The 24,216-nt window shown below is 35.9% G+C and overlaps 2 protein-coding genes across 2 annotated transcripts; one reads left to right on the top strand and one right to left on the bottom strand.

Annotated features, from left to right (window-relative positions):
- Positions 1–9,536: 9,536 nt before the first annotated feature.
- Positions 9,537–11,937, top strand: LOC125830428 (uncharacterized). The gene is made up of 4 exons (XM_049509622.1): positions 9,537–9,676; positions 10,293–10,551; positions 11,078–11,272; positions 11,398–11,937. The coding sequence occupies exons 1-4, from the start codon at positions 9,579–9,581 to the stop codon at positions 11,791–11,793; spliced, it is 948 nt and encodes a 315-aa protein (XP_049365579.1). The 5' UTR covers positions 9,537–9,578; the 3' UTR covers positions 11,794–11,937.
- Positions 11,938–12,587: 650 nt separating this feature from the next.
- On the bottom strand, positions 12,588–23,612 carry LOC125830414 (probable beta-1,4-xylosyltransferase IRX10L). The gene is made up of 4 exons (XM_049509607.1): positions 23,325–23,612; positions 20,269–20,657; positions 19,789–20,030; positions 12,588–13,385 (listed from the first exon to the last, which is right to left on the bottom strand). Exons 1-4 carry the CDS (start codon positions 23,428–23,430, stop codon positions 12,872–12,874), a joined length of 1,251 nt encoding a protein of 416 aa, XP_049365564.1. The 5' UTR covers positions 23,431–23,612; the 3' UTR covers positions 12,588–12,871.
- Positions 23,613–24,216: the final 604 nt, after the last annotated feature.

The raw sequence follows: 24,216 nt of genomic DNA, 5'->3' as shown, positions 1-24,216 counted from the left end.
ATGATAGAGACGGAGGATGAGTGGTGCATGGTAAACGCGATAGTTCCGTCTGGTCCTGTTAACCTTGAGAAAGTTGTAGCTTCTCTGAGTATAAGTGAGAAACTCAATTTTACGAGCATGACCCCCATCAAGCTTTTGCTTCTGTGTCAAGAGAGGGTCAGAACAAAAAGGGGATTAATCATGTTCCACCAAAGTCTTTTCCTCATTTACGCTAATCCTTTCTAGTAGAGGCATATGCCAATGATGACGGTCTTGGAGAAGGAATTGAGAATCTTTTTGAAGAAGGTGATGTTGTACCCAAGAAGATGATCGAGACACTAGGCATACGAGACGCCGAGCCAATGGAGCAAGTTCTTAATTGGACTTTCACTCCACTCTTGATTCCTCGTTCATCTTGATAGACAAAGATAAATCTTATGCTATTTCTAAAGTCAGGGGTAGTTCGAGTAAGGCCCGAAACCCACCTTTTGTGTTATTTTACCTAATGATGTTTTAATTTCCCTCGTAATGTTTTGAAAAAGGCAAAATGGCTCATGGTCATGGCTAAAGTTCGTATTTTCTTGTTTTCAATTAAAGCCTCTTCTATTGCGAAAATTTATTTTACTTGCTTTAATTTTACTATCTAACAATCTTTTTGTTTTAGTAAAAATAGTTTTAATCCTGTCAATATCATATCATATCACAAGCTGAGTGAACAAAATAAGGTAGGAGAAGATGAGTTTGTGAAGATGACTTTGAAAGAGTATGACGAGGAGATCATGATGTTCAAGCACATTGCCAAAGAATTGAAACAGTTCGAGAATCCGGATAAGTCGAATCTGGGTGAGACAGAAACTGTAAATCTAGAAAAGAATTACTGTGTCAAGGAAGTCAGAATCAGGGTCCATCTAAGAAAACCTCGGAAATGAGAACTAATAGTTTACTTAGAAAATACATCAATGCAATTGTTTGATCACACGTCGTGGTTGAACATAGACATTCATCTCAAGTTGTCAATCGACTCAGATCCTATCAAGAGCTATTATTTTTGAAGATTCAGAGTTTCTTTTATTTATTTCCCTATAATCTCATCATTTGCTTGTAGATGTCTTATGTTTTATAGTTAAAAAAGAAATTCCTTTGTAATGAACTACGTCTGATCTGAATTCTCAAGAATGAGAAACGTAGGCGGCCTTTGTCGGCTTCGGTCACCCCTTCATATATTCTCAATATTTCCCTATTGTATTTGAACTACATTCGACCTGAATTCTCAAGAATGAGATACGTAGGCAGCCTATGTCGGCCTCGATCGGTTTCTTTATAAATTTCCTATTTTTGTTAATTCTCGAGGGAGGAACTACGTTTGACCTGATTCCTACATCAACGGGATACGTAGGCGCCACAACGGCTCAGTCATATCTCTCATAAGATTTCTATTTTTTCCTTTACAACAGAAACTGGGACAAAATATTTGAGAGGGACTAAAAAATTCTCAAGAAGAGGATCTCTACAACAAGTCAAGACTAAAGATACATTTAGAATCGCAACTGGGACAGAATTTTTGAGAGGGTCTTAAAAATTCTACAAGCCATATATCAACAGTTCGAGATACCCCAAGACATCTAACCGGGACAAAAAATTTTAGGATGACCTCAAAAAAAATTTTAAGCATATTAGAAGTTTAAAGCTAACTTCAAATGATATTTGGCATCTTTAAAGTTCATAGTCAACTGCCAATCTTCGACACCTTTGGATTTCAGAGTCAACTGCAAAACCTTCCAATTATAGCAGATTTCGGGAGGACTGTGTCAGAAATTTCCCAAGCTTTAAGGATTTTTGAATTCTCCAGAACAATCTATCGGACACACCAAAGTTTTGAACCAAGGACGTTCATCTAAGCTATGCATGACATGACATTTGACAGTGATCTTTCCCAAGTTGATTTTTGAATTTTTTTTTTTTAGACTTTGATATGTCAAACATTTCGTATAATTTCATCTTATGTCTATCGAGAAGCAAGAGATCAAAGTGATCAATCGGAGATAGCAAGACAAAAAGCATGTGACTGAATAACTCAACACAGATCAGTTTGTTTTAAAAACTAACAATTTTTTTGTTAATGCAGATCTATAAGTTTGCCTCAAGATCATTTTATTCCTTCATTCAATGAATATAGAGAAGTCAAAAGGGCGAGGAGCTCCTCAAAATTGACAACTTTTATGTGGATGCAGGAAAGTCGTTGCAGTTTTTCATAAGAAAAGAAACAGTTCAAAATATGAGCAACAACACCTCGTTCAAATTCCCAGCAAAGCATGAGTCACAATGAGTACAAATGTTCAACTATGAACAAGTGAAAACATCACTCTCAACATGTACAAGCATCTACAATGACATCAAATTACATTTTTCAGCATCAAGAACATTTGAAGAAAATTCACAAATCGCGTCGATATCAGACGCGGTAATGTGAAACCCTTCCAGAGGGACATTTCTATAGTATTATCAAATGAGATAATACGACCACCCAGAGGGACATTTCTACAGTATTATCAAATGAGATAGTACCACCACCGAGAAGGACATCATCGTCATTTTATCGATGGAATATCATCATCCTTCCGAATGGATCAACATCATCCTATTAATGGATCATCAACGAAGCATCATCATCCTATCAATGGATCAACATCATACTGCCAATGGATCAATATCATCCTACCAATGGATCATTAACGAATCATTATCATCCTATCAACGGATCAACATCACCCTGCCAATGGATCAACATCATCCTACCAATGGAACATCAATGAAGCATCATCATCCTATCAATGAAGCATCAACATCATCCCGCCGATGGATTATCAAACATATCCTATCAATGGAGCATCGACATCATCATCTTATTATGTATCAGTGTTATCCTACCAGTGGATCATCATCATCCTATCAATGAAGCATCGTCATCCACATCATAACAAGTCATCATCTACTGCGTCAAAACCGATGAAGACTAACGCCACAACATTTATAGAAAATAACATTTGTTGAATACGGTAAAATGTATCACTTCTCTATTTAAATTATAGTTTCTGCTAACAAGTTTATTTCATTCCTTGTCGAGAACATCCAAGAGGATGAATTCTCAAATCAAACCACAGGTGCAGACGACATCAGAAAAGATGCAGCACAATGTGGAACTTTTCCTTAGCGCAAGTTGAGGAACGAATATTCGTCGAGCCATCCACCTCGTTACAGTTGGATAATCATCGAACCATCCACCTCGTTACAGTTGGATAATCATCGAACCATCCACCTCGTTACAGTTGGAATATTATCGAACCATCCACCTCGTTATAGTTGGATAATCATCGAGCCATCCACCTCATTACAGTTGGATAATTATCGAGTTATCCACCTCGTTACAGTTGGACTATTATCGAGTCATCCACCTCGTTACAGTTGGATAATCATTGAGCCATCCATTTCGTTACAGTTGGATAATCATTGAGTCATTTTGCTCGTTACAAAGATCACCGGAGTTTGCCATGCAGAAAACAAGCAATGACATCTCCAAATTCTCAGCAAATCATGAGTTGGAATGGACATACTGTGTTCGAAAACGGTATCCATTATCTTTTACTCTCAATACTTCTTTATTTTTTCATCTAGTTGAAAAGATGTTTATGCTTATCCGTAAAGATATACTCTTTTATTACATGAGTGATCTTTCTTTATTTTTTTTATATAAATCGCTAACTAAAGCGGCACTATGTCTACTAATTATTTACTTTGAGTGCGCAGACATATACTGAACATACTTATGTGACATCTTTCACAGCAAGAGTAACTGAAAAAGCATCGTAAGAGATGCTACCACTTTTTTCAATTACAGTTTCTACTAACAAGTTTATTTCAATCTTTGTCGAGAGCATCCAAGAGGATAAATTCTCAACCACATGTGCGGACGACATTAACAAGGATGCAACACAACATGAAACTTTTTCTTAGCAGCGAACTGGGACCTAGTCCGAAGAGGAGTATCAAAATCTTAGGACGCGAGTTGAGGAGCGACTTCCACCACAATCAAACCATACCCTAATAGAAGGCATGTGGATTTTTCTTTGGGTTTATCGATTTTAGTTTCGCATTCGAAAAATTTCTGTTTTCATCGAAAGAAACTTTCTAATATGAGCGACAATGCTCTAAGAGCTTTGAAAATTATGCCCGTGTAAGTTCTTACTTATGGATGTGAAGAGCTCTGCATTCATGTCTAAGAGGTTGCAAGCCTCTTTTTTATACTCGACCTATTCGTCACTCCTCCAGAACCAAAGGTTATCTTGCATAATAGATTTTTTTTCAACCTATTGAGTCGAACTACAAGCAGCCTGATTTCCTAAGTCAAATAAAGGATATGTAGGAGAAATCAAGGTTGAAAACTCGGTTGTATTCCAACATTCGCTCTTAAATCTTATTCTCAAGCATTTCGGTCTCTTCATAATTCAATACCTGGACAGCTTTTGAATTCTTTCAAAATTGTGCGTCAAATCAAGCGTATCGAACTACAAGTGGCCTGAATTCTCATATAGCCTGAGATATGTAGGAAATCCATTTTCGGGGTTCGGCAATAATTCCTAAAGTCCATGCCAAAAGCCATTTTTCTAAAGGATGAAAATGTGCTCGGCCAAAATTGGATTCGTCAATTTCATTTGACTCGAATTTCATTCATCGATCCAAGTCAAACGAGGGATAGTTGTTGACACCCAATTTTGGACCTCCACAATAGGATTAATCACCGAGCTTCTTAAATTCCAAATGATTTGATATAATTAGTTTTTATAATGTTCAAGTTATTTTTAATCAATTTTATAATTTTTATAATTTTAAATAATATATATGTTTTATATAATTTTGTATATAATTAATATATTTTATAAACATTCAAAAATCATCTCAAAAAGATTTTAATTTTATTAAGTATTTTATTAAATTAGTTTAGTTTAAATTATGGTTATAATTTTGAATCATTAGTTTACAATTAAGTTAATTATTTTATTTCGTTAAGATTAAGAAGCTCACTAATTAATCATATTAATTCATCTTATGTAATTATTCGTCAAGCTTTGATCAATTTGGCTGAGCACTTAACTTCAATTGGCTATTAATGGCAATTTTGGCCAATTTCCTCGGCCCCTTTAAGCCTATTTTTTTTCCAGCCTTTCTTTTGGGCCCAACTTCATAACATCCAGCCAAGCCCATTCCCATTTCCTATCAGCAACCCAGCCCAACATGAATATAATACCCAGCCCAAAAATACATACAACGACCAAATGACTTAAACAGTACCCCATCGCCCCGACTTCGTCTCATCCATTGCGAAACCCAATAAGAAAATCGCATCCAGCTCCAGACGCGAACCAGAACGCGAGTCCAGCAGCCCAAAGCAAGCAGTGCGCGTCGTCTCTTGTCTATCCTTATCCTCCATAAGAAGAATCGATCTAGGTGTCGAAATCGTGTTGCTCGATCGTCCTTTTCTCAAAATCGGACGGTTGCCTTTCTTTTTCCGTTGAGAATTGTACAATTTGGTACAAATTCGAGCTAGCTAGCAGCCTTATCCAAAAGAATTCAAATTTTGAATTTGAAATCATCAAAATCCCTCTCGGATTTCCCCCCATTTTCACCCATATTCCTCCTCTATATAAGTTGTTTTCTCTTTCAGTAGGAGGGGTGAGAAAAAATGGAGTCGATATTCAGAAATTAGATATATCATAGAAAGAAAAAATACAAAGGTTTTGAGATTAAAAAAATCCCAAAATAGATGAGTGAGCTAGGGGAATACTCAAGTTTCGGTTTCAATTTCGAACTCGACGCTCTCTCTATTGCCTCGTAATCTCATTTTGGTAGAGGAATCATCTTCGTGGTTAGCTCGTTTCGCCCAGTTCGCTGCATGGAAGAAGGTAAAAACCTCTCTTATTAGCTCTGCTCGTTTAACCTCTAGTTGTTTTGCATTTCTTCTGCTTCTGCATTTAACTTAGAATTCTCAGTCTGGATTGAAACCATGTTTGTTGTCTGGTTTACTGAAGTATGGACATGCATATTTAGTGCTTCGTTCCTTTCCTTTGGATTGTTGGTTGTTTTTCTTATGATTCTTTGAAAGTTGAAGCTTTTCTATTCTTAGTTCATCTTCTCGTGTTTATCTTATTATGCTTGCAAAGGTTGGCTAGTTTGTTTTGATGTGTCATAGTCCGATCATGTATAGTCCAGTGTCTTCTTCCGTTCATAGTTTGTTAGCATCTGCTTCCTCTTTAGTTTGAGTTTTAACTGTTTTCAGCATGCCTTAGTATGGACTTTCATTGCGTTCAACATTGTCTTGATAGGCTATCTCATTATTATGCATATTCAAGCTTCGATTCAGTTGTTGTGTACTTATCCTCATACATGTTTTTCTCTATGTTTTAAGCTCAATTAGTGATTACTTAGTCAAGTTTTGTTTTCAGCTCTCACTATCTAAATCTGATCACACCTTTGTGTTTATTTGAGGCTCTATTTCCTCACGATTTTCTTTCGTTTGGAATTCTGAAGATATGAACATGTTAAATCCTTTATTTTCTTATCATTGCTATTTCTTCTCTTCTTTTATTTTGATATCATGCTGATTGTTGTTTTATGTGGTCGTGTTTTGAGCATCTGATTTAGTTTTGTTAAATAAAACATGTTCTATTTCGACTTTGATGTGCTTTGGGGTTGGTTTTAGATCATTGCTTTAGCTTAGCATTTACGAATTAGGTGATGTGCCTGCCTAGTTGCATCAAGTTAAGTTGTCTAGTATTTTCTGCCTATAATGGAATTGTTATCAACTACTAATTATTTAAACTCGTTTGGATTTCTTAATAGCATCCAGACCTAGACATAATGTTGAAATATTTTGAAACATGTCGAATTCTTATCTCCTGCTAGCGTTGATTTCGGTGTGCACTTGTTAAGAGTTTCCTAACCTTCTCTTTTATTATGTTGACTTCATTTGATTGCTTAGTCTGGTAAGTTTGCTGCATTTTTCCTTTTTTTTTTTTTTACTCTGTGTTGTTGACTGCTTGATGAGCATTAAATTGTCTTGTTTCTTAGCATCAAATTAGTTACTCTTGGATTTAGCTTTACATTTATCTATGGTTGTTTGTGGGCCACTGTCTTTGGGGTATGAACATGTATATATGTGGACATTGTTTCTCCATACTAATGCACTTGGTTCTGATCATAATTAATCATTTTATTTTCATTATGACGCTTCGACAGTAGCAATTAATCCTTTTCATTATCTTCCTGCATTAAATCATTGAGTTGTTACTCACATATTTTATTTAATTTTTGTTTGCATGTGAAATCTCTTCGAGTTCACTATGAGCTCCTATCACATTTCCCTTGCATTTCGAGAGAGCCATAAAGGCTTGAATCATTTCCTTCCGAGTTGGCCAGCCATTGGAATCAAGGAAACGGACCCCGAAAAATTGACAAACACGAATTGGAGCTGATATACGGGATTGTATACACTAATGTACGCCTAGTGTATACAAAGTGAGGAAATGGGCCAAAGAAGGGCCCCCGCCCAAATTCCAGAAATCATATTTTGTTGTTATTTGGCCTAATCCCACTTATCTACTATTATCTTGTTAGAGTTTAGGACAGGTGGAAGAGTTGGGCCTAAGGCCCAACAAAAATCAGATTTCTAGGACAATTACCAAGTGTTGGGCCAAAGGCCCAAAAATAGGATTAGGCCCAAGTACCGGCCCAGGCGGACAGAAACCGGACTTGGGCCCACATCTTCTCTCTTTTGTTATTTAATTGACTTTGCATGCTAGTGTGTTTATTTAATTTTAAGGTTTTTACCTTAAATCAATTCCCCAAAAGATTACCATTTTTGACTACTCATATTTTCCTAAAAATCGAAGAAGTACTTGTTTTCTTCCTTGAATTATTTTGAGATGTTTCATTTAAGCAATGCCCTTATATTATTTCACTTTCCCTAAAAAAAATGATTTTAATTCTTAAGGTTTGTATATTTCATAAACTTGTAGAGCATGCTTATTTTTTTAAAAATTTAGCCAAATAGTTAATTATCAGATAACCGCGTGCTAACGGACATTTCGGGTGCTTTCAAATTCTTCCTGAAATGTAAATATGAACCTCGAACCCTTTAGATATTTTCATTAGATTTTCTGTTTTTTAATCTTTTGAAAAAGTAATTTTCTTAATTTTCCTTTAAAAATTAAGTGGCGACTCTTAAAAACTCATCGTTTTCTCTTTTTTAAATAAAACATCATTTTTTATACGAGAAGGAATATACATGGACATCAACAATATCTAGTTAATTAAGAGCATCTAAGGCCAAAAGTACACTTGTGATAGGTAGTCTCCCTAAAGAGCAAATGCATAATTTATTCTCCATATAACAATACCCATATTATTGAATCTTCACAAAAAAAAAATCCCTATTACTTATTCTACATATAATAGTCCTCATATTATGTATTCACTATATATAACAATCTCTACATTATGATTCATGTAAATATATACTAACTAAATAATCAACCATATGATTACTAACACCTTGTTTGGATAGTTGTTCTGTTGTATTGTATTGTTAGTTTAGATACAATATTTGTTTTGATTATTACTTAAACTCTATTGTATCGTATCATTTAAATTCATCGTTAGATAACGGCGAAAAGACTCATTTTATGTAGCGGCCAATTTGGTGTGTGTTGTGAACCAAGTTGGCTCTGTAAGGGCCTATGGGCTAAAAATGGTTAATGAGACTGATACAATTATAACTAGTGGGCCGAGTAAAATATTAGAGAGTTTTATTTGGGATCCCTACCCAATTACCATTTGTTAAAAAGGACTAGGAGTTAGAAAGAACAATTGTTCAAATTATGTTGAAGCTTTGGTGTCAGTTATCTCTCATCCTCTTTCTCTGTTCTTGTATCTCATCCCCTTTTAGTTACCTTCTTCTATGTTAATCTCTCCTTAGTTAATGTATTATTACTTTGTAGTGCATATTCTACTAGTAACTTGTATTCAACAATAGTTATATATACGAGTTTGTTTCAGTGTGATCATGTTGTTACCTTAATATTTTCTTCTCATTTTGTGTCTTTATTTATTACTATTTAATAATTATATTTCATCTTTTATCCTATCTTTTCATAGTAGTTCTGCCTCGTACGCTACTTTCTTGTAGGTTTATCATTGCAAATTATGAATGTGTGACATTATGTAACCACGGAGAACAATACAATCTATCCAAACAATGTATTCATTAAAACAATACGTAAAAAACCATCCAAACAAAGTGTAAGAGATTAAGGGGAGGATGTATTTTTTTCTATAATTGTAAGGTTAAGAAAGAAACAAATTATTGACCAAAGAAAGTGGTTCAAACTTAAGCATTTGCTCCAAATATACCGGAAGATAACACGCAATTTTTGTGACATAACATTTCATCTCTTTCTCAATTTACAAAACAAAATAATTTTTTTTTTGAAAATGAATACAGAGTGATGAAGAAAATACAAAGATAAGTAAATCAGACGAAAAAAATAATGGATACTTGTAAAAAAGAAAAATTGAAGGAGAAAAGAGAAAAGAGACGCCAAGACATCTCTCTTTTAAGTACTATTCCTTATTCCGAACATCGAAAGTGAGTTTCCATTTCATTTACATTTTTCCTTTCCTTCTTTACATATGGATCGAATCTACAATTTTAAATCAATAAGTGATCGAGTCAGAATTTTCATTACGAGATCAAAGATATGAAGAAATAAATATATGATCCAAAATCAAGAAATTAAACATCTACAATAACACATAAAAATATTTTTGGTCAATAAATCTATGCTTAGCTTAATCTTAATGGCTCAAATATATATATATATATATATATGTGTGTGTGTGTCAGTGTGTGTTCGCGCGCGCATTGCATGGTTTATTGATTTTTATAGCCTATACTAATTCAGAGGAATGGAAGATTAATTAGAGATTTTTCGTGTGAAATAATTTTTCAGCAACTTTATTATGTTTTAATTTGAGGGGGGATCTAGGTAACATTTTGACAAATTTAGTATATCTACATTGAAATTAAAATAGTTAAATATATATAAGAAATATATGTTGAGAACCCAATAACGAAGCAATCTCTTAGTCCAGTCCTGGATATTTTCAGCAACATAATTTCTCTTGTTAGTCAAATTTCAATGACATAGTATAGGATGTTGATTTTTCGAGCTAAAACTAAATAGACGATGAATGATTTTCAGATGGTGGTCATCTGATACTGTTGCTGTTGTGACGGGCGCGAATAGAGGGATTGGATTTGAGATTGCTCATCAACTAGCATCACATGGATTAACAGTAGTTCTTACTTCACGAGAAACTGGAGTTGGTGAAGAAGCAGTGAAAGTAATGCAAGAAGGAGGTTTAAATGTTGCATTTCATCAATTAGATATCGTTGATCATGCATCGATTGAAGCATTTTCTGATTGGATCAAAGAAACATATGGTGGCTTAGATATACTGGTATTTTATTCTAATCCATATTCTCTCGGTGTTATGTTACTACTCTTTCTGTCCCATTTTATATGAGTTAGTTTGACTTGACACAGAGCTTAAGAAAACAAAAAAAAAAACTTTTGAAATTTGTGATGTTTGTGTGACTATAAGAGTAAAATGAGCATTTTAAAGTCAGATTGTTACTAAATATAGAAATGTGTCATCCGGGGGAGTGAGGGGAGTATTCAAAAGGGGGAGCCGCGGGTTCTTTCTTTCCTTGTAGGAAAGGTCTTGGTTTGGTATGGCATCAAAGAAAACCTGTTATTGATGCATACATTCTTTTCTTGCCGGAGATAGAGGAAATTAGAAAGATATGGACTTTCCATTGCAAGCTGATTCCTTCTTTTTGGGACCGACTAAAAAGAAAAGTGGGTTATATAAACTGGGACAGAGAGTATTATTTAACTGGTGATTTTCATTGTGACTTTTACTATTTTTGGCAAGTATGGACATTTTCAGTTGATGATATGGTGTACTATATATGTATCTGTAGATCAATAATGCAGGAGTGAGTTTCAATGTTGGTACAGAGAATTCCATGGAAAATGCTGAAACTGTTATCCAAACGAACTACGTTGGCACCAAAAATATGACAAAAGCGATGATTCCTTTGATGAGGACGTCTCATTATGGTGCTCGTATTGTTAGTGTAACCTCTCGATTGGGAAGACTACATGGAAAAAAGAATGTAAGTACGAGCTTTCATTTTCCTAGCATTATCATTTCAAGTCATCGCGAGTTGAGATAATATGAAAATGAAGCATTTTCTTCTTTTGACATCTCAAAAGTTTACATTTTACTTGATGTAACCAGAGAATTACGAATGTCAGCTTGAGACAGCAGTTGGAGGATGTTGATTCCCTAACAGAGGAAGTCATTGATAATGTTATGAAGATATTTTTGGAACAAGTAAAAGACGGTACATGGGAGTCAGGGGGATGGCCTCAAGTATTCACTGATTACTCAGTGTCAAAGGTTGCAGTGAATGCATATACTAGGCTAATGGCAAGGATACTCGAAGATCGTCCAGAGGGTCATAAGATTTACATCAATTGTTATTGTCCGGGTTGGGTGAAGACCGCGATGACTGGTTGGGCAGGGCATATATCTCCTGAAGATGCTGCTGATACTGCAGTCTGGCTTGCTCTTCTCCCTGACCAGTTTGTAAGTGGTAAGTTTTTTACTGAAAGGCGCGAGATAAGCTTTTAAGGTAGACACTGAAAGGTCATTCCAGATAGATACTGCTTGACAGTCATTACATTGCTATCTGTCTTTACCAGTTGGTGTGAAAAAGAGAAGCGTAGATGCCCTGGTGAGTAGGTGTGAGAGGTTGGAAGTGGTAGGTGTTTGGAGAGATAGAGTTAGGCCGAAGAAGTATTGTGGGAAGGTAATTATACAGGACATGGTGCATCTCGAGCTTACCAAGGACATGATCTTAGATATGAGGGTTTGGAGGTCACAGATTAGAGTAGAAGGTTAGTTGATAGTTGAACGTTCTATCGTTTTTCTGTGGGGTAGGATAAGTGGTGGTATCAGTACCAACTCTGTTAGAAGTAGTATTAGCATTATTCTTGTAGTTTCTTATTCATCAAATATTGTTATCATCTGTGTTTCAGTCATCGTACTAGTTCATTGTTGTTACTCTTCTTTCTATATAACTTATGTACTGCTTTTCATTGAGCTACATTTCGTTGTTGATAATAACTTTCATTCACTCTTTTTCAAACTGCTTTGAGATGCTTTACTTAGGCCAAAGGTATATTGAAATAATGTCTCTATCTTTACGAGGTAGGGATAAGTTCAGTGTACACTCTATCCTTCTCATACCTCACTTGTGAGATTACACTGTATATATTATTATTATTTTTATTGTATGTATTGGTCTTCAGTGTGATCGCAAATTGGCCATCGCGATCACAATAAACACTGCACCAACAGAAAAGGTTACCTTATCGAAATGATTAGGTATAACATAGCTTGGTATTATGACACTAAATGGGGAGTAATACAACGTGTAATGAGTTTATAACACAATGTTAGTGGCACACATGACTATAGTGTACACTAGGGAACCAACATAGCTGTTTGTACAACAAACCATACAGCTCCAAAAATGAATGTGTAGTCTTTCCAGAACTACAGCAAGCCCTCCACCTTAAGATTTCGTAACATGTTGCATCCTGTCGATGTTGTTATCAACAAAAGATTCTTTACACTTCACATTAATTCCACACCTTGACACGGCATTAAGGTTGAAAGCCAAGATTTAGTGATTGCAATCATCTTTCTACCAAGGTTTTAAGTCACCAACTGGACCAGCAGTCCAGTTTAAGATCTTCTCCCCAGGCGTCAAGTAAACGCTCCTGTCATGTGGCAGTTTACGAGCAAGTCCATTCAAAATTTGATGGAAAGCATCACCTGATTGAGCAGGTTGTGGAAACAACATAGCTTGTTTCATTGAAGGGTTGGCGAGCAATCTCTGCTTCCTCAATATTTCCTCTGGTGGAATAGAAGTGAGAATAGTATCCAAATTTGGAACATCCTTCTCGGCTACAAAAACACCAATCTCTTCCCAGGGGATTGCATCAGCAAATGGCAAGACAATATCATCTGCAATGATAACAGGGATGCATCCAAATATAACTGCTTCAACTAATCTTGGGCTCCATGGTGCCCACCCAAGTGGGCACAAGCAAAAGATGGCTCGCTGCATGTCCTCGTAGTAGGTAGTTGGATGCTCCGTAGAAATATCAAAGAGAGGATTGTCCTTAAAGTTCTCCCACACTGCTGCCCGGGCACCTCTGAAAAAATAAATAAGCATCAGGTACCTTGTCATAAAGCATACTACTCGATTTTTAGGGAGGTCAACGAAGAAAATTAAAATGTTTCCCTGAACTTGAGTTGGATTTTCAGCTACACTCTAGACTTTTGCGGGGTTCCTATTACCCATTTGAAATATTTTGAAATGGAATAATAAAATCACCCTAAACTCTGGCGTGGCAAATAATCAATTGAGTATTAACATGCGCTTCTACATATCTTTTACATTAAAAACTTGTTTTCTCTTTCCTTTCTATATTAGACAATATATATAAATACCCCCATCAACTTGTCATCTTTTATCTTCTACACACTTCAACTTTCCGGGGTAGGACTTGCCTTGGAATGGAATTACTACCACCCCAAGAGACTAAACCAGATTTCAACAGGCAGTATCATTGACAGACTGCTTTTTTTTCAACCTCATTTTTCAAAAAAGATTCCACTGCTTTTTGGTATGATGATAGCATGAGTTGAGCTTAAGTGGGGAAACATGACCAGTGAGCATTCATATAATTGACCCCAACTTGTTAGGGATTGAGGTCTAATTATTGTTGTTGCTTTTGTCACCAGCTTTTTCTCCCCACAAAGCTCTCTAACAGCTCCAGACAGGCCCGCCCATGACTTTGGATTTTCAGAATACATATTGCAACAATGACGGAATCTATTTTATGGATTTGAAATATGAATGTCGCCCCTTATTTAATAAAAGGATATGAAATCCTCTGACAATAATAATTTACTGCAAAGCAAAGGATAGAAATTCACAACCAAAAATCTCATATTACAATACTTGTACAAGGATGCAACATAAAATGTGAATCTCCAAACATTCCATCCAATTGTCAAATAATTTATTTTCAAGCCATGAAGAGTAGGGGGGGGGTGGAGAAAGGGGGTTGTGTGTAGTTGAAGTGGAACACTGGTGGGGCAATGTGGAAGAAAGGGTGGGTGGTGGAAAGTTTTCTGGTGGATTTATGCTGGGCATAATTTTCAGTAAAGAAAAGTAACAGGTAGGAGAAGGAGGAGCCAAGATAAGAAAAAGAACAAAAGAAAAGTAGAATTAAAACAAAGAAAGTTGAAACCTTTCACATGAAAGAAATGTTGTTAAACAATTTACCTTTTCTCATTTCATGCGCTTTTTTAGACGCTCACACACTATCTATGCCACATGGGCTCAAAAAGTGGTATTAATATCACTTCGAACTAGTTTAGGGGTAATAGCACGGTCATGTCTAGAATTTCAAGAGGATGGGTGATGAGTCCACGATTTGGACTCATTTAGGGCTTTATTTTAATAAATTTAGTGTCCTCAAATGCATATTTTGCGCCAATAACTGATGTAAATCCTTGAATTTCAGGTATTTGGATTGAGGAACAAAGCATGGACACTATTGAGCAAAAAGGAACAAGGCAGCTGAAAGATCGAAGAAAAGAAGGCCTGAGGATCGCCTAAACCATTGGCGAGTCGCCGAATGGCCAATGTCTCGCCTAATGTTCCAGTGTGCCAAGCCCTGAAGGAGAAAATCAAGTCGGCGATAGAAAGGAGCAATCGGCGAGTCGCCGAACGGTTCCGCGATGCAGTGTCATATCGCCCAAAGTTACAGAACTTGAAGTTGCTGAAGGCCAAAGCGAAAAGGCGATGAAATTGACCAAAGGGCGGATCGCCGAGTGGATCGGCGATCCCGACTAATTGCGCCGAATGGTCCTTCGCAGCACATTTTTGACAACTATAAATACGTTTTTAAATTCTTAGTTTAGTATCGAACATTCAATAGTTTTTAGTATTGTTCAGTTTTCAATTTTTAGAGCTTAGAACTGAAGAGAGAGACAATATTTCCTTAGCTTTGAAGATTGAAGATTTCCATTTCTGAGAAATTGGAAGTGGGTGTTGAAGATTTTTCATCTTAGACCTTTGTAAAGACTATACAAATCCTACCCAGTTGATGGAAACACAACTTGGTAACGATTTTTACCTTTTTACTATGTCTAGCTTAAACCCCAATTCTTGGGGTGTGATTATGTGAATATGGGTTGATTTAACTGCTGGGTATTGTTAATTGATAGTTTATTTGTTGTTTAAAAGTGATTTCGTTCAGTAATTGTGGTTGAATTTAATGGGTTGTAGTTGAAAATACAATCTTAACTTCGTGTTTTTGGCATGCTCGAGAGAGAGGTTTTAAAACCAAAATTACTGAATCGATGGTCTGTGGGTATTGGGTTGTCATGGGTTCAGCTCGAGAGAGTTAATCCTAAACCCTTTTCCACACATTCAGCTCGAGAGAGCGAATGGACTAAGGCGAAGGTTGTGCTTCATTGTTGCTTATTGGTGTTCGAGAGAAACCAATTTGATTCGGGATAAATTGTTCGAGAGAAAGTTTATCTCCACTAAAATCTAGCTTATTCACCGATTTGCAGCTATTTACTATTAATTACAATTACCCAGTTGTTTACCTCAGCCCATAATCCAATCACATCCCAAGAATCCCGTCTCCATATTCGTATTTTTGTGTTATTTGCTGTTTTAGTTGATAATTGAGTACAAAACCCCCTTTGATATTTGACACTTGTGTGTCACCCCAAATTTGAACCATGCTTTTATTCGTAAATGTTTTTAGCTATGATTGACATGAACATATTTGTACTTAGCTCTTGATTCTCAAACCACTCCCTGTGGGAACGATCCCAACTCACTTAGTTGGGTTATATTACTACTCACAATCGTTGGCACTTAGTATTGGATGAAGTGTCCTGATACGTGAAATCAATGGGTGCAGTGTACTACCATTTGATTTAATGCTATACAAAATTTCCATGACAACGACTTGACAAGTGAACTATAACTAATACAATTATCCCAGAAAAGTATATATTATTCTACTTCAAATTATTCTTAACAATTTTGTATACTTTAACTATCAGCACCATTATTTGAAGACAATCACTTTACAAATAAAACAAATTGAAGAAAAAGAAAATGGGAAATGTCTAACATACCCCTCTACTTTCATTTATTGTTCAAATCTATCCCCGCTATACTTTTTAGCTATTTTTATCCCTGCCGTTAGGCAAGGTTCTTAATTTTCCCCTACTTTGACGGAGATGACACGTGGCGGCATCTGAGTGAAAGAACTAACCCAACACTAAATTACCCATCAAACTCCCCAATTCCAAATTAATACACCCCACACCCACACAAATTAAGAACCCCAAACAACGGAAGTTCCTTCCTCCAAAATATGGAAATGACCAAATATGGTGGTCCTCAAAATTAGCACCAAATACTTCCAACATGCCACAGTTAATCTCCTTTGATTTAAGCACACACAACACCACGATCCAATTTTCAAGCAACAATGCTTAAAAAAATTCAAGATAGACAATTCAAGCTCAAAGAACTCCAAGTTCACACTAATATTCGCAATCTCCATTCTCAACAGCAACCATCGGATTAATGCTTAATTTTCCAACAACAAAGTACTATCACGTTCTTCAATTTTGTATTTTCAAACATAGAAGCACTAACAGAATTTCCCAGGCTTAGTTGCTCGGATTTTTCGACTCACAAAGTGAAAATTCATTTTTTTAACCTCAAATCTGATTCACCAAGGAACCCAACAGCTTTTTAACTTGTGAATCTTCTTTTACGAGGATTTCACCAATCACCATCACCTTCTTCACTGATTCAGCCCAACCTCCACCATAACAAAGAAAGTTCAGGAAGATCTAAGGATTTGGGTTTTCAAAAGGGCGAATGAAATTTCTGCTGATATTTCTAGAATTTGATGAATAGCTATTTACCTTTCCAACAGGAACTCTAGCAGCCGATATTTCTGCTTTTTACCTCTTCCCAGTGGTTCTCTATTAGATGTATTTTTGAGAGGTCCAAAAGTCGTCGTTGAGAAATTAAAACAAATGAGGCAAGAAAGGGGAGAGTCAACTTCTTTGTGAGTTCTGTGAAGTTATTTTGGAAAAAAATCTAAAAGAAAACGAGGAAGAGAATAAAGAGATCAGCAGCACAATTTCCAGTGATGGTGTTGTGTCCAGTGGTCCATCCCTCTGAAGATGGTCTTTTGCTATTTTTGGGTCATGGGTTTAAGTTATGCCACATTGGAATATGTTTCAATGTGGAGTGGAAATCCGATGGGTTATGGGTCGGGGATGGGTAATTTAGTGTTGGGTTGGTTCTTTCACTCAGGTGATGCCACGTGTCATTTCTGTCAAAGTAAGGCCAAAAAGTATAATGGGAGATAGATTTGAACAATAAACGAAAGTTAAAAGGGGTATTCAACCCATTTCCAAAAAGAAAAAGGAGAGGGACCAAAAAATATTTGGAAAGCAAAAGTTCCTTTCAAGTGGTATGCTTTACTTGGTTAGTAGTACAGATTATGGAAAGCTCGTCTCACTTATGATAAACTTCAAAGAAGGGGTTTTCAGCTATGTTCTAGGTGCTTTCTATGCCATCAGGAAGCTGAAACCAATGGGCATCTTTTCTTGCATTGTTCAATTAGCAGACAACTATGACAACATTTTGCAGCTCTCGCTCAAATTGTTTGGGTGATGCCCCAGAGTACTTTTGACCTAAGTAGTTGGAACAATATACAAGGAGAAACTTGTCACAAAGAGTGGTGGAAGATAGTTCCAGACGATCGGATAGAGAGGAATGCAAAATGTTCTGAAGGCAGGGGCAGTTCAATCCAGACGATCAAGCGCTCCTGTATTTCTCTTCTTTATTTTTGGTGTAAAGAACAGTAGTTGATTATGTTGAATCATCACTAGACTTTGTGGCCTCTTTGTAAGTTTTGTTCGGGGTGTATCTGTAGATATGAATTATGATATACCAGGCCTTTTCTAGGGTGCTGACGAATATAATATGTTACCAATTTCAAAAAAAAAAAAAAGAGAATAAAATATATGAACTTTTGTCCATAAATATGTTGTCGTCGAAATGGAGAGGAAGGAGAAAATATCTTTTCAATGATAAAGATAGGGATAATACATACAAATCCTATTGTTTTTTAAAGAGATGGTGCAACAAAGAGGTTGAAAGTAGTGATTGAAATTGTCTCTAATTATTAAGCATAGAACTTTAAATAGGCAACTTGAAAAAATAATTTGCAAAAATTGGCATAACAAAAATTCAAAAAATTAAAATATCTCGACAAACTAAAAAAATTTAATAGAAATTTTAAATTAAAAAAAGTAGATTCACCCTAAAACTAAGCAACTTATTGTGCTAAAAAAATGTAGTTGTAACTTAAGCAAATTTCAACACTTCTCCTTTGCTTCAGTTGCTGCAATCTAAAAGAGTAGATCCTCAACTTATGCTTGTGCTTGAAGATTGTTTTTAAACTTGCACACTTTCGTAACAAGGCATGTACCCTATCCTTTAATTTGTTCTTTCTCAACCTTTCAATTCTTTTATTTTGTTCCTCTTTGTAAACAAAACGGACTGAATTTTCAATGGCTTCTTCCTTGGCCTTTCCTTTCCCTTCTTCTTTTTCTACTACTCTTTTCTTCCTCTCGCTCTTCTCCGTCACAGAGAAATTATTTTGTGTGGTTCCTTTAAACTAAACCCCCCTAACAAGAATTAATCTGGGTTCACCTTCCTTTTTTTCATAAAGGAAAAAATGTATGGTTTACCAGTGGATGATGAAGGAACTTAAGGGTAGAAGCTTTAGAGATAGAGAGGGTACCTATGTGATCTCCTTGGAATTACAAATAGAAAGAGTGAGAGGATGAGTCAAGAGGGATGAAGGGATAACCAGAGAAGAGGAGAAGAGAATGACAAGGGCTTTCTGGTGGTGGTGGTTCTTACAGCAGAGGGTGAGTGGTGATATGGTGGTTCGCCAGTGGATTTGTCAAAAAAGAAAAGGAACAGAAAATACTTTTTTGTCAGTTTAAGTTGTGATGAAATTTAATAAGCTGCAAATAATTGTGATGTTTGAACTTATTTTTTCCCCTCTCCTACCTTTCAAAGAGAGAGCACACTTTTGTGCCGCGTCATGACTCAAGGGTGCAAAAATTCCACTTTGAAAAAGTTCAGGGGTAATACGATCCCACAAAGATTGCATATGTAACTAAAAGTCCAACTCAAGTTCAAGGGGTACTTATGTTTTCTTTTTCTTTTCTTTTCTGAGAGAGTAGTTACAGTGGGGTACTTGCACTTTTCCCAAAAAAATTATCGATCTCTTCAGGGAAGAGAAACACCTTGGTCCCAGAATCTTGATAATTCTAGCAACTCCGTTTAACATCTCAATGACTCAATCTACTTTCTGATCACCGTTCGTGACTTCTTAGGGAATTTAGTTGTCTTAAATCAATTTAAGTTCTAGCATTTAGAATCAAATGTGGTTTAATCATAGACATGAGACATGAGGATACCTTGCATAATAACCACCTTCTGGATCATTTCCTACATCATAGAACAAGCCACGGAAGTAAACAAAGATGGATCGCGGAATATCTGGAGGGATGAAGTGGGATTGCATTTTCTGTGGAGGAGCATAGGGAGGAATTGTAATTGAACCATCCTTCAAACACACATGATTTCTTTGTCCAAAAGTTTGAACTAAAGTTGAACGCTGGAGCAACGGAAGAATTCCCCTCCCAATAGCTTTTTCCTCCTGCAATTGCATGAAGTGATCAGATGTAACCACACACTCTCAGTCCTTAAGTAATGATGTAAATTCACAGTTAAGAAATAAGAAATTGTGAGTAATCCTTTAGGATCTCCACTACCTTTTTAGCGAAATACATTTAATAGATAATTTGGATGTGCATATCCATTAATCTGTGTTTTGTGCGTGCCAGAAAGAGAGTAAAAAAGAAAGTGTAGGGAGAGAGAGGAAACTTAATTCTCACTTGATAATGAAAACAAGCAGCAAAATCGTGTGGGACAATGAAGAAGTGATCAGCACCCTCTGTCCTATTCCAATAAGGCCAGTTAGAAGCAATAAGTTGTATTGCGCTCCTCATCATTCGTGGTGACTTGAAGGGTAAAGGAAGGCCATTTGGTGTCAGGTCACAAGTGGTGTAAACAGGGGTGTAGAACCAATCAGCTTCCTCGGGATTAAGGGTTCGTACAGGGCTAGATAGGAGGAAACGATGCATATAGATCTCTGCAGCAAACATGTGACTGAGACATCGTGGGTCTTTCTGAAGAATTTTCTTGTTGTATTTGCTGGGAAGCTCATATACAAAAACTTTTAACCTCCCAACAGGATCATCTTCCAAGACATCACCAGCACTACCTGAATTGCAGAAATGGAAGGAAAGTAGATGACTTTATAGAGTTCAAAGCAAGTGTTCATATCCTTATCGGCTAACATAATTTAACATGCTAAAAGACAAGATTATGTTGTCAGACATGCAAAGTGACTGAAAGGAAAATCATGCTCTATAAGCCTTTATTCTAAAAGACTTAGCATCTTAGAAGACTCAGAAGAATATAATTACATTAAACCTTTTTGCAGTATACATAATATCACAGGAAAATTTTTCATTTTGGTAAAAAAGTGTTGCTTTACACTCAGAAGGATGACACTCCCATAGCACTTGTAACATTAAAAGTTTTCACCAACATAATATCTATGCTGATGCAACTATCATTCATCCACGCACCAAATCTTTTAACTCCTGAGTAAACACACATACATAGACCAATACGTCCTAATGGGATTCTTGTTAATAGTATGAATTGACCAAAAAAAAAAAAAGTATAAAACTAGCTATACCACCACAAAGTTTCCAACCTTCTCTTTTTCCTTGTGAAGAAAATGTTTTCAAGGCATCCATCCAGAAAAAACATGTAAAGAAAGATCAAGGTGATGAAGGTCAAGCGATTCACTTTTTGAAAGAGCACAGGACATTGAAACACAAAACTCTCTAGCGCCCTTTATCAAAGAGCAGACTTGGCACAAAAGTTGTAACATCTCACTTCTTTAGGTTCTACCATTAGGATCCCTAGCTACCTACAATCCAGCAAAACACACATCTTGGTCAATGGTTACTGGATGTCTTCATCCTGTTGCAATTCCCTAAAAGTGCCTGCAAGCATACCACTTGAGCTTTTCCTAGATGTTAAAAAGGAAGTTTCCTCAAACATAATGGCAACATTTAGGAAAGAAGTTACTCCTCAAACCTCATTTAGCAGCTGAGCCATCAACCTAGCTAGAACAAAAGTAAATCTTCCAACTCTTCAAATCTGAAGCACAAATATCTGTCAGAAACTTACATATCAGAGACCATACATACTACAAAGACCCACTCTCTTGAGAGGCAAAATCCATCATTATCTGATCAAGGTCTGGACATTAGATTTAAGATTTAAAACCTTATGACGGAAAACCACTATCCCCAATACTAATCAGATAACTAACGCCTCACAAAACAAATTGTCTACTCAGTAGTCTTCCTTACGCTCTTTAGTTGTACTGCCATGCTACCATAGTAAGGTATAAATCCTTGAAATAAAGAAAATGTTTGAAAGGAGGGAATAATCATATATTTCTTTCCTCCTTTTCTTTAATGAAGAATGATCACCTACTTTAATCAACCATCCAAGACCAATATAAGCTGAATTGATGCCAAGGGCTGTAAATGGGTTCATCAAGTTGAATATCTAGATGACTAGGTGTCTCAGAGTTAATCGAGTCAATTATCTACAAGCATGAGGCTGACTCAAAACTCTAAAATTTGATTCAAGTCCAATATGAAAACTGAAACATGATATGAGTTCCTTAAGTAAAGGCTCATTTGGAACACAAGATTTACATTATAGAGTTTGAAACTGGGAGAAAAATACAACTTTTTCGAACTCCAGATGAATAGATAGATCTTATACTTTGTGTCTTTGATGTGCCTATTCCGAACTCAAAGAATTAATTCTGCAAATTGAAAAAACTATACACACCGACTAAAAAGAATACAAGTTAATTTTCATCTTATTAATACAGTGATTGACTAAAGAACTTCCAAGCAGAACACCTCACTAGTTCTGTCGGCTTAGTTCTAAGGCAAGCTCCAGTTTTTGAGCTTGTCTTTACAATCAATCTTAACCAAGATTCACTGAATTTTGGACCGAATTGTTTATTTAAGATAGATGTTAGAGCTCTAGTCGTGAGACCTCCAGTGCTACTATCTATTCCTTTCCCGCTCACCTCACTACACTACCAGTGTATCAACTGATCCACGCCACATAGATTCTGGATCTAAATGATCTTGTCAGCATCTATCAAGGATGCACAAAGCTAAGATACTGAAAATAGACCAATATGCAGAGAGACTATAATTGACCTACAAAATCCCATCCATCTCCTTTATTCTAAAACCTTCTAAATTGTGTCCAAGTAGCCCCATCTTCTGTCTATGTGAAGAATGTGAGGTTAACGTCCAAAAGGCATCATGTATCACATTCAGGGTGTAAATCACAATTTAGCTGATTTGCCTAAGTAACTGATTTTCTGGGTCTAACTAGTAGGTTAAGATCAACAAACAACGCCCAAGTATTGTGTCCAAAAACACATTTAAAATGTAGACATCGTCATTATATAAGCAGCTAAGCAAGTCAGCTATTACCAGACTATGTCACCATTAAATATACATTTGATGCTAAACCACCACATATTGTATGTATATGGAATTGCAAGGTTGAAGTTAACAAAGTAACAGAGACACAGTTAGGCAAGACTTCAAATTCATGAATGATGCCAGCATAATTAACCTTGAAGCTCAAAAACACAAACCTACTGTAAAACCAAGATAAAGTTTCAACCTTTACCACTAAGGGCATATGGCTATGATCACCTGGATTCAGATTCAGAACCAGAACCAGCTGAATAAAAAAAAATGCAATTTTTTCTCCAGTTCACATCAAAACCCTAGCTTGTGAATTGTGATCTAAAGAGAGAAATAGTTACCTGAGATTCTCTCAGTACGTTGAGTCTTATGAAATTTGAAGGCTTCAGTTCCCAGCAAGAACGCAAGATGAAGAAGCACAAGAAAACCCCATCTCCAATTCCTCATCTTTGAGCAAAACAAACAAAGCAGTATACAATGATCAATAAAAATGACAACTTTAAAGCATATGTCAGCTTACAAATTTGTTAATACTAATATAATAATAATAATAATAATAAAAGGTAAGAAGAATCTATAGTTGGAGGGTCAATAAACAGTAGTTGTTTTTTTTTTCACAACAAAGACAGCTCACATGAAGAGACAATGAAATGCTGCTGATTTTTGAAGAAATCGAGAGAAATTTGCTTCAAGAAAAAGATAGAAAGGGTAGGTCAAAGGGGGTTTTTGTTTGTTCTAGTTTGGTTGTCAAATGTCACTTCTCTAGAAAAAACATAAACAGATTTCTCCAACTCTCTGTCCGAAATCTCATTGAAACTCGATTAAATTTAAATTACACACTGTGCTCATTTGAAGATGATGGTCCTAATTAAATTTTCTCAATACACAATGCTGAAACACAAAAATTATAATAAAAAATGAAGCAATCTCATCATAACTTATATCAGTCCAACTTTTTTTTTTTAAGGTACTGCCGATCTGGAACAGTATAAAACAGGTAATATATCTAATATAATTCCTATATAATTTCACGCACACTTTTGGTCTGCCCAAAAAAAAAACAATTAGGTAATTATTAAATGTAAAATAGTTTTTGAGATTGTTTATATACTTCCTCCATTTCTATTTATATGTCGTTATTATTAAAAATGATTATTTCTTAATATCCAACTGTACCTCAATCTCAGAACCAAGTCGAGAAGTCATACTAAAATTCTTCTATATTTAAATAAA

This window comes from Solanum verrucosum, unplaced genomic scaffold (genome assembly GCF_900185275.1).
Source record: "Solanum verrucosum unplaced genomic scaffold, falcon-dt-bn FXZP01000228.1, whole genome shotgun sequence".
Taxonomy (NCBI): Eukaryota; Viridiplantae; Streptophyta; class Magnoliopsida; order Solanales; family Solanaceae; genus Solanum; species Solanum verrucosum.
Note: the sequence above shows the minus strand (reverse complement) of the source record. Positions and strands in the feature narration are given on the sequence as shown.